This window comes from Argentina silus, assembly GCF_951799395.1.
Source record: "Argentina silus genome assembly, chromosome: 19".
Taxonomy (NCBI): domain Eukaryota; kingdom Metazoa; phylum Chordata; class Actinopteri; order Argentiniformes; family Argentinidae; genus Argentina; species Argentina silus.
The window spans coordinates 613,476-624,949 of NC_139673.1; the positions used below are offsets into that span (position 1 = coordinate 613,476).

Consider the following 11,474-nt stretch of genomic DNA (forward strand, 5'->3'; position numbering starts at 1 on the left):
TTCTACCACATCCCAAAGGTGTTCTATTGGATTCAGATCCGGTGACTGGGAAGGCCTCTGAAGAACACTGAACTCATTGTCATGTTCATGAAACCAGTTTGAGACGACTTCTGCTTTGTGACATGGTGCATTATCATGCTGGAAGTAGCCATTAGAAGATGGGTCAATTGTGGCCATGAAGGGATGCACATGGTCAGCAACAACACTCAAATAGGCTGTGGTATTCAAGCAATGATAGATTGGTATTAACGGGCCCAAAGTGTGCCAAGAAAACATTCCCCACACCATTACACCACCTCCACCATGAGTGTACAGCTGTTCCTAAAAAAGTGTTTCGTGAGTGTATATATCACAATATATTAGAATTAATTTAAAGCTAACGGAAGCAGAATTCAGGTGTGTGTGTGTGTGTGTGTGTGTGTGTGTGTGTGTTGGAGATGGTGTCATGTGACCACGAATGCCATGTTGGAGAGAAAGCCATCACAGACCTCAAAAGATGATGTCATTCTGTTTGGTTTGAGATGATCTCACACCCCCCAACTCCACTAACACCCCCCCACCCCCCAACTCCACTAACACCGCCCCACCCCCACTAACACCCCCCACCCCCTCAGCTCCACTAACACCCCCCCACCCCCCAACTCCACTAACACCCCCCCACCCCTCAGCTCCACTAACACCCCCCCACCCCCACTAACACCCCCCACCCCCTCAGCTCCACTAACACCCCCCCACCCCCCAACTCCACTAACACCCCCCCACCCCTCAGCTCCACTAACACCCCCCCACCCCCACTAAGACCCCCCCACCCCCCAACTCCACTAACACCCCCCAACTCCACTAACACCCCTCAGCTCCACTAACACCCCATCCCCCCACCCCCCAGCACATCTGCAGTCTAAAGCTGCCATAAAGAGGCTTTGACAGCGACCTCCGTAGTGGGTCAGTGGTGGTCTCCACCATCCCTCACTCTCAGGGGATTACGTGGTGTTTGAGATTATCCTGATCCGAAAGAAAATAGATTATTAGATTATTCCCTGATGTCCTTTTCAATCTAGCCCCCGATACTTTGTTTGTTTTGCATGTCACACATGAACAGAGCTGTTTATTTTGTCATTGTTATTTTGTCTGTAAATACAAATTAAAATAATATGTATCTACCCTGTAACTGGTATATCTGTTCCTTTTGAGTTCAGTATGTTGTGTGATTAGACAGTCTGAACAGTATATTTTCTAAAGACATTTAAGGCTGTTTTCACACCTCACAAGCTGAGAATCCACACGTTTTTCATAAGGACATGTATACACCAGTAGGGACACACCCTCACACAGGAATAGAACACGTTCAATGATACCCAGAAACCAAAGCAGTACAAGAGTTTTGTCTTTATTTAAGGACATGGTTTCCCTGGTGAACCTGCACGCGCAGGGTTTGAATCAGACATGCTTTTCTAGACCTTAGAAAACTGACTCCTCCATAGCACCAGGGGGAAACGGAGAGCACCCCACGTCACGCTCACCAACCAGCAGAAGTCAAACACAATACAGTACACAACGACAGCCAATCAGAAGTCACACAACAACAACAGTACACCACAACAGCCAATCAGAAGTCACACAACAACAACAGTACACCACAACAGCCAATTAGAACCTCAGATACGCCTGTCTTATGTTGCTCTGAGCACTTCCTCGTCATGTGACCACCTCCTCCACCTCCTATAGGCTGTCACCTTGTCACACCCTCCCTCCCTCCCCCTCTCTCCTCCTCCCCCCTCATAGGCGAGACCAGGAGAGCCATACCTTTATTCTGTCAGAGTTATCGCAAAGGAAGACGTTTAAGACTTTGAGCCTGAGTTTGAAAAGAGAACGGGGAAGATTTCACACAACAAATTGCTAACTGGGGAACATTAGGGAGTTACTGGGTCAGGGTTGAGGTACAGGGGTGGAAGGTGAGGGGTGGGAGGGAGGGGGAGGGGTGGGGTGGGGAGGGGAGGGGTGGGGTTGTGGAGAGAGAGAGAGAGAGAGAGAGAGAGAGAGGAGGGAGTTAGTAGCCTCCACTTCAGCCTCTGTGTGAGCGGCGCGCGGGGGGGGGGGGGCATAGCGGGGTAGAGAGGATGGGCCAGGTGTCCTCCGTGCTGATTGGAGGAGGGGGATCAGGTGCACTTGTTGATGCAGAGCAGCAGCTCCATGCGGATGGCGATGCGGGTGTGCCAGCCTAGAGGCAGCAGGCGCAGGTACCGCGCCACGATGGGCGGGCGCAGCAGGTTCTGCACAGAGGAAGACCTGTCTGAGTTACCGTAGAACACCTGGGGAGGCAGAGGAGCAGAGAGAGGATGAGGTCACCTTCATCTTTATCTTCATCACCATCATCATCATCATCATCACCATCATCATCATCATCATCACCATAATCATCGTCATCATCATCATCATCACCATAATCATAATCATCAACATCATCATGACTTCATCAGTTAGAGAATTCTTTGTGTCCTGCAGCATGCAGATATTATTATTAATTATCAATATGGCATCAACAACATACAAGATCAAATCAAACCAGTTCTCCTTTACAACAACTGAACAGGGGAGGCTTGGGGAGGTAGAAATCGGAGGACAGGGGAGGCTGGGGGAGGTAGGAATCGGAGGACGGGCTCATTGTAACGCATGGAACGGAATCAGGAATGGTACCAAACCCGTGTGACTGACCCGGTTGTTGCCGGTCTGGTCCTTGTAGTAGATCCAGTTGTACTTGTCGTCGGTGCGGTACTGGACGCTGTACTTGGTGATCCACTCATCCGCGTCACAGCGGCCCTGAGTCAGCACACCTGACACCACCTTCACCTCCGCCAGGTCGATCTGCAGCCACTGGTTACTGTCCTGGAACTTAGAGAGCCACGCACACCTGACACACATATACACACACACACACACACACACACACACACACACACACACACACCCTTGAGTTATGTTGAGTTATGTTATCCAGTTATGAGTTATGCATCCTGATACTGACATAGAGGAGCATGTGTGTGTGTGTGTGTGTGTGTGTGTGTGTGTGCGTGTGTGTGTGCGTGCGTGCGTGCGTGCGTGCATGCATGCGCATCTTACCCGAAGCCCTGGGCGTTGAGTCTGGCGTTGTTGGGGGTCCAGGAGGAGAACCAGCCTGTGTACTGGTCTTCGTTTGAGCAGCTGATCTGGTCAGGGCTCACCGACCCGGCCTCGAACCCCAGGGGCCTGTGGTACGGACACTCTGAGAGGAGAGGAGAGGAGAGGAGAGGAGAGGGGTGGGGAGGGGAGGGGAGGGGACATGAGAGACAGTGAAGGTGAGCTGAGATTGCATTAAACACAGAGAACAAGGCACGGTTCCTATCAGAATCCAGAACGTGTCCAGAAGTCATGTTCCAGCCGGGGGAGGCTGGAATGGTATCAAACACATGTTCAACAGGGCCAGATAGAAGGGATGCCTTGTTACTGCTGAACAGAACTGTTCCCTTATCATGACTAAACAACCACAACCACAACAAGTCATGTGACGTGAAATGAACAGCATTCGGCTTCCTGTACTCATTCCCTCATTCCCTCTTCCTTTCCACACACACACACACACACACACACACACACACACACACACACACACACACACACACACACACACACACACACACACACACACACACACACACACACACACACACACACACACAAGTTCCAGCCCTTGCTCTAACCCTCACCCACGTCCAATCCCTGAAAGCTTCCTGTAATTCTCCATATTGAGAGAGATCAAGGTCCGTTAGAGGAGAGAGGCCAGCAGATGGCCGACACCCCACAGCAGCTCTCCACCACAGGTTCAACACCACCAGTGTTGTTGGTGCTGTTGTTGTTAGCATTTAGCTATCTCTATTCAACCAACCAGGACAGTGTTGTTGTTAGCTAAATGCTATCTCTATTCAACCAACCAGGACAGTGTTGTTGTTGTTGTTGGTGTTGTTAGCTAAATGCTATCTCTATTCAACCCACCGCTAGGGTTGGAGTGTGATGCTGTGCTAGCTAAATGCTATCTCTAGTTGTAGTACACTAGGAGAACTTGTGTTGTTCTGTTGTTAAGTAGGACGTGGTGACCTCTGACCCTGGACTGTAAAGATAAGTCTTGTTATAATCCGTGTAAAGAGCGTCCTGGGTGAGAGGCCTGACCTGATGCTGTCGCACCTGACCGTGTGTGTGTGTGTGTGTGTGTGTGGGGGGGGGGGGGGGGGGTTCAGCTCCGGTCCAGTAGTACTCCCATGCTGTGTCTGTTTCGGTGACGCCAGGCCCTATTCCTGGCTCAGTAATCTTCTCCTTGGCTTCTTGGAATCTTGGCTTCACACTCCGTAATGAGCTTACCTGGCTAGCTAGGCTATTCTCTCTTCTTTCTCATGAACTCTCTCTCCCACCTCCTCCTCTTCCTTCCACCTCCTCCTCCTCTCTCTCCCACCTCCTCCTCTTCCTCCCACCTCCTCCTCTTCCTCCCACCTCCTCCTCTTCCTTCCACCTCCTCCTCTTCCTCCCACCTCCTCCTCTTCCTCCCACCTCCTCCTCTTCCTTCCACCTCCTCCTCTTCCTCCCACCTCCTACTTTTGCCAAATACTCCCATCTAATACTGCCCAGTACCGACCCTCCCAACATGTCCATCTATCATCTAATACTGCCCAGTACCGACCCTCCCAACATGTCCATCTATCATCTAATACTGCCCAGTACCGACCCTCCCAACATGTCCATCTATCATCTAATACTGCCCAGTACCGACCCTCCCAACACGTCCATCTATCATCTAATACTGCCCAGTACCGACCCTCCCAACATGTCCATCTATCATCTAATACTGCCCAGTACCGACCCTCCCAACACGTCCATCTATCATCTAATACTGCCCAGTACCGACCCTCCCAACATGTCCATCTATCATCTAATACTGCCCAGTACCGACCCTCCCAACATGTCCATCTATCATCTAATACTGCCCAGTACCGACCCTCCCAACACGTCCATCTATCATCTAATACTGCCCAGTACCGACCCTCCCAACATGTCCATCTATCATCTAATACTGCCCAGTACCGACCCTCCCAACATGTCCATCTATCATCTAATACTGCCCAGTACCGACCCTCCCAACATGTCCATCTATCATCTAATACTGCCCAGTACCGACCCTCCCAACACGTCCATCTATCATCTAATACTGCCCAGTACCGACCCTCCCAACATGTCCATCTATCATCTAATACTGCCCAGTACCGACCCTCCCAACATGTCCATCTATCATCTAATACTGCCCAGTACCGACCCTCCCAACACGTCCATCTATCATCTAATACTGCCCAGTACCGACCCTCCCAACATGTCCATCTATCATCTAATACTGCCCAGTACCACATGTCCATCTATCATCTACAGTCATGAACCACCAGTGAAAACAGGCTGAGAGCAAACATGTCCTCGTTAATGGAGCGTGCCAGCCCTGTTGCATAGCACACACACACACACACACACACACACACACACACACAGCCCGTGTGTGTCAGAGCGGGGTGGCCAGCCTCCATCTGGTGAATAATCACTTTCCACCTGACTGCAGGTAAGGGCTTGTCCAGGCTCCTCCTCCTCACTGGGAACCAATCAGATCCCTGCCTGCCGGGACACATCCCAACACGTCCACTAGGGACCAATCAGATTACAGCCTCCTAGACTAGTACCCCAGCCTCCAGACCCCAGCCTCCAGACCCCAGCCTGCTAGACTAGTACCCCATTCCTCATTCCATTCCATGCATTACGATGAGCCCGTCCTCCAATTTCTACCTCCACCAGCCTCCCCTGGTGCACCCCAATATTCTCAGAGCATCCCCAACCATGTCTCTGTGTCAACATGGAGTGTGTGTGTGTGTGTGTGTCTGTGTGTGTGTGTGTGTTGTGTGTGCGTGCGTGTGTGTGTCGTGTGTGTGTGTGTGCATGCGTGTGTGCGTGCATGTGTGTGAGTGTGTGTGTTGTGTGTGTGTGCGTGCATGCATGCGTGTGTGTGTGTGTGCCGTGGTCCTTACCTGGCATACACTCCAAGGCCTTGCCCTGGGGGGCGCTGACGGAGGGGAACCCAGTCGGAGTGGTTCCACCATCACAGTCACACTTACAGGCCCGGCCCGTCCACGCCTCCGACACCTCCTCCTACAACACGGGATAGACACGTCAACAACACAGGATAGACACGTCAACAACACGGGATAGACACGTCAACAACACAGGATAGACACGTCAACAACACGGGATAGACACGTCAACAACACAGGATAGACACGTCAACAACACAGGATAGACACGTCAACAACACGGGATAGACACGTCAACAACACAGGATAGACACGTCAACAACACAGGATAGACACGTCAACAACACGGGATAGACACGTCAACAACACGGGATGAACACGTCAACAACACAGGATGAACACGTCAACAACACAGGATGAACACGTCAACAACATGGGATGAACACGTCAACAACACGGGATGAACACGTCAACAACACGGGATAGACACGTCAACAACACGGGATAGACATGTCAACAACACGGGATGAACACGGGATACATGTCAACAACATATAGGAGCAACAGTGGAGGCTGGTGGAGGCAGAAGTTGGAGGACAGGCTTGTTGTAATGGAACGGGATGTTGGATACCATTCCTTAATGAGCCTGTCCTCCAACTTCTACCTCCACCAGCCTCCCCTGGCCCAGAGCCCACAGCACAATGAGACGTGTTCGACCACCACCTACCTCCTGGGCATGTACACTGGTCAGGACTGCTCAGACGGACAGACGGACAGACAGACACACAGACAGAGACAGAGAGACAGACAGACACACAGACATACAGACAGACAGACAGACACACAGACAGAGAGACAGAGAGACAGACAGACAGAGAGACAGGCATGTAGAAAACACAAAGATGCATTTGTGAGAAAATTTTCCAAATAAAAATGTTATAAAGTTCTTTAAGGAAAAATAAAGTCATTCTAATTTAATCTAAATCCAGATTAAGTAAACACTCATATTGTATCAGATTATCGTAACGATAATACACAGATTATTGTATCAGATTATCGTAACAATAATACAAAGATTATTCTATCAGATTATCGTTCAGTATCCATCAGGATTGAACTGGGTGTTCTGAACTGTGATGTGATACTAGAAAGATTGTTGTTACAATAAAATACATCAAAGAATCACATAAAATAACAGATCCATGTGTCTCTGTGCATGCTGTCCCCTACTAGTGACCCAACCAGGGACAGAGTTTCCATCACACTGAAACACAACAATCATTCCAGTCAGATTCCTCAATCAACCTCTAGTCAGAAGTGATTTGCTCCATGTGTACATGTATGTTTAAACTCATTTAGTGCAGAGGGTGAATAAAGTCGCCCAAGTTGTCAACCTTCTCGAGTGCCAACGGTGAGTTTATTCCCAAAAAAATGCTGCTTCATTTTATAGCCAATCAAATCGTGTTGCTAGGTAAATACCACATAGAAGACTGGTGGTGAGTGTTCTGGAATTCTTTGACTGTTGAGTTAAACTGCAACTGTGTGTGCTACTATTTTAACCAGGTCTCTCTTGTCAAAGAGATCGTTAATCTCAATGAGAGTATTCTGGTCAAACCCTAACCCTAACCCAGTCACCCTGACAGTGCTGCGCTCAATTCAGTCTACAATCAGTCAATATAAGGGATGAATTGAAATCAAATTCATCAGTTCTTCAGCAAACATTTAAAAAAAACTATAGACAATTTTCAATTAATTAATTAAATTTCAATTCATATTCCATGAAGTGATTGAATTGAATATGGAGCCCCAGACCCAGACCCAGACCCAGACCCATACCAGCCCCAGACCCAGCTCCAGCCCTGCCCAGACCCAGACCCATACCAGCCCCAGCCCTGCCCAGCCCCAGACCCATACCAGACCCAGCTCCAGCCCTGCCCAGACCCAGCCCCAGCCCCAGCCCCAGCTCCAGCCCCAGCCCCAGCCCCAGCCCCAGCTCCAGACCCAGCCCCATACCAGACCCAGACCCAGCCCCATACCAGCTCCAGACCCAGCCCCAGACCAGACAAAGAGGCGTATAATTACCGTGGGATCCAAGCAGCAGGGCCAGCAGCAGAGAGCGGGTGTTCAGCTCCATTTTAGAACACAAGAAGGTCGGATGGACGGACGGACAGATGGATGGATGGACGGACGGACGGAGGGAGGGAAGGAAGGACCGCTCTGAAGCAGGGGGAGAAGGAGACTGGATTACGCTAATCCACTGGATGGTAATGGCTTAGCTAATACCCTGAGCCCTCCATAAGCCCCTCCCACAGCTGTCTGTTATGGGGGGGGGTGGGGGGGGGGGTTTACAGTATGGAACAACCACCATGATTGAAGGCCAGGGGTGGGAGAGTGTGTGTGTGTGTGAGGGGGGGGGGGGGGGGGGGGGTCTGCTGGGCTCCATGACCCATATAATGTACCAGAAGGTGCAGTCAAAGCGTACAGTAATTGTGTCTATTTTAGGATTTGAATTCATTTTCTCCTTGAACAGAGCCGCCTACTCAGTACATTGCGATGGACCAGGGCCTGCTATAGGAGGATGATAACCAGGTTGATTTCACACATTCATATGAAAATGTGTTTAAAACGTTCTGGAACGTTCAGTCCGGTTTAAGAGCTATTAAAGAGAGAAAACGGGCCAATATAAAACTAACATAACCTGGGTCGCAGGTGTGAGGAGACATCAATCAGGTTCCTCGGGTGAAGCTCGTCCAGGTCAACTGACGACAGGCTTTATTCAATGACCCCGGGCCTTATAAAAGGACGCGTCATACGTGCGAGAAGCTGTTATCTAATCTACACTAAGACGAGATGAAAGTCCCGGTTGACAGAACGGTGAAGAAGGCGCGTGGGGGACTGACGAGGAAAAGCAGGGTTTATTCTAACGTCATCTACCGGGCTCAGAAAGAGGTTCGAGAAGCAGTATGTTGTGTTCACTGACATATGGGCTTACACACTATTGTATTTAACGAACGGGTCAAATGGAACACAAAATCAGTGTTTTGGTTCCGCAAGTCGATGTCTTTCTGCTTGCATTGTGTTTTCCGTCACAGGGCATCCGTACTCAGAGCCTCGTCTTGACCGGCGGGTCCGGTTGTCCCAGACGGGTGATGCTCCGACTGGTTGGTTCCGAAGCGGCCCGGCTGGCCCGGCTGAACGGACCCGGTAAGAGGAGCGTCATCACCTACCAGGAGATCCAAACCGCCTCGGTTCTGCTATACCGGAGGACACGCGCTAGACAAACCGGGGCTTGAGAGGGTTCTATTGACTCTTCATACCGTGTATATATTTTAAAGACTTGTATATTAAAGATGTATTCTTTTAAACTCATTTTAGTTTGGAGTGTGTTTTCATGACAACTTGGCGTGTGTCTAATTTTGTCCCGGGATAAAATGGGATTGGAAAGCATGGAGGAGCTGAAGCTGAATGCCCTACCTGTAGTTGACTAATAAATTAAAAAGACAGACCCAAACTGAACTGCTTTTAACATCAGAAATATCATGATCAGATGCAAAAGCAGGATGCCATTGATGGGTAACATTTAGAAGTTGTGTGTGGATCTGCTCAGATCATAGTTCACAATAACATGCTACACATGACAAGATAAAGTAATCAAATGAAAGCAGAATTTGGGCCGGTCCGGTTTAAGAGGTTATAAACCACCAACATTGGTATTCTAGTTTATTTTTTACTCCACAATATCCGTGATGACGTGTCTAGAGGCTTACCGGGGCCAATTAGAATCATATTCCGACAGGTGGAACGGAAAGGTGCGCATGCAGGTGAAAATTGCTCCTCTCCATCTCCGCGCACCTGCGGCTCGTTTGAATAATTACTCTCTCCTATTATCGCGAGGAGGGGAACTACGCCCCCAACCCCGTCGTGTGCGTGTGCCCGTGCGTGTATAGATAAGGAAGCAGATGTGCGCGCGTCTTTGACAGATGGAACACGAGAGATCTGGTGTCCCAGCTGCTGCAGAACCGGTAACCCTCCCGGTGTCTCTGACGGTAACTCTCCGGGTGATGGTCTACCGGGCATCTGTGGACTTGGCCGTAAGTCGTCACTCTCCGTCCGTCTTTGGGTAGATGTCATGTGTCGTTGTCACCGATGGTGGTTTTACATTTAAAAGGGAGTTTGCATGTTGATGTTGTCTCGATAAATAAAATTATACGATTTTTCGCTTTTTACGTGTATTGATTTTTCTTTCAGTGTTAAATACGTTGCCGTTTAGAACTGCAGTATCCCGCAATTATCTGCGTATTTTTCATTTTTATGAATAGACGCTCGTGTGTGTGTGTGTGTGTGTGTGTGTGTGTGTGTGTGTGTGTGTGTGTGTGTGTGTGTGTGTGTGTGTGTGTGTGTGTGTGTGTGTGTGTGTGTGTGTGTGTGTGTGTGTGTGTGTGTGTGTGTGTGTGTGTGTGTGTGTGTCTTCCCCCCTATGGATTTGTCCCATGCCGTGTCAAACACGACGAGCCTCTCCATGGTAACGTGAGTTATTAATTCTCTAAATCACGTGCGAATATCAACAGTGCGTGAGTCCTCAAATAACACTTCATCGAGTTTCATGTTTTTAATTTATTATTTTATGATTTTCATCAACCTAAGTTTTCATCAAAACTAAGTTTGAAATGAGGAAATGGTCATGAAGGAACAGACAAGTCAGGCAGTCTTCTGTCTTTGTCTGTCCCTCAGTCTGTCTGTCTGTCCCTCTGTCTGTCCCTCTGTCTGTCCGTGTCTGTCTGTCTGTCCCTGCAGCCTGCAGGTTTGTGCTGATGAAGGATGGGATCTCTGGTATCTGGGAGTGGAGCTGCTGTTATCTACCAGGTCTCTGGATGTTCTCCTCCAATGAATCATGTCTCTGTGTTGTTTGTCTGTTGTTGAGTGTCTAGAGTTGAGTGGTCTGTCTGTCTGTGGCTGTGTCTCTGTCTGTCTGTCCTGTGATCTCAGTCCTGGTCCATTAGCTGTGCTGTTGAAAGCCTCTCAGTTGCAGGGAGATGAAAGTGTAATCAGACAACAGGGAACAGTTTGTTCCTGACAGTGAACAGGTGATGTTGTTTTTATTAACAACCTCAGCAAAGCCTCAGTCACACCGCTGCCAACTGCCTGTCAATCAAACATGTCACACCGCTGCCAACTGCCTGTCAATCAAACATGCCACACCGCTGCCAACTGCCTGTCAATCAAACATGGCAAATAGGTTTCAAATGGACTGGAAGTCTCTCGATCTCTTCTCTCTCTCCTTCTCTATCTTTCCCCCTCTCTCTCGCTCTCTCCTCCCTCCTCCCTCTCTCCTTCTCTCCTTCTCTCTCAACCATGGTTTTCTGTTTGTCTTCTTGTCTCAGTCTT

The 11,474-nt window shown here is 49.3% G+C and overlaps 1 protein-coding gene across 1 annotated transcript; it reads right to left on the reverse strand.

Annotated features, from left to right (window-relative positions):
* Positions 1-2,156: 2,156 nt before the first annotated feature.
* On the reverse strand, positions 2,157-8,223 carry rs1a (retinoschisin 1a; the record flags this gene model as incomplete). Its single annotated transcript, XM_083690799.1, has 5 exons — positions 2,157-2,309; positions 2,713-2,908; positions 3,118-3,259; positions 6,087-6,207; positions 8,137-8,223. The coding sequence occupies 5 exons, from the start codon at positions 8,221-8,223 to the stop codon at positions 2,157-2,159; spliced, it is 699 nt and encodes a 232-aa protein (XP_083546925.1).
* Positions 8,224-11,474: the final 3,251 nt, after the last annotated feature.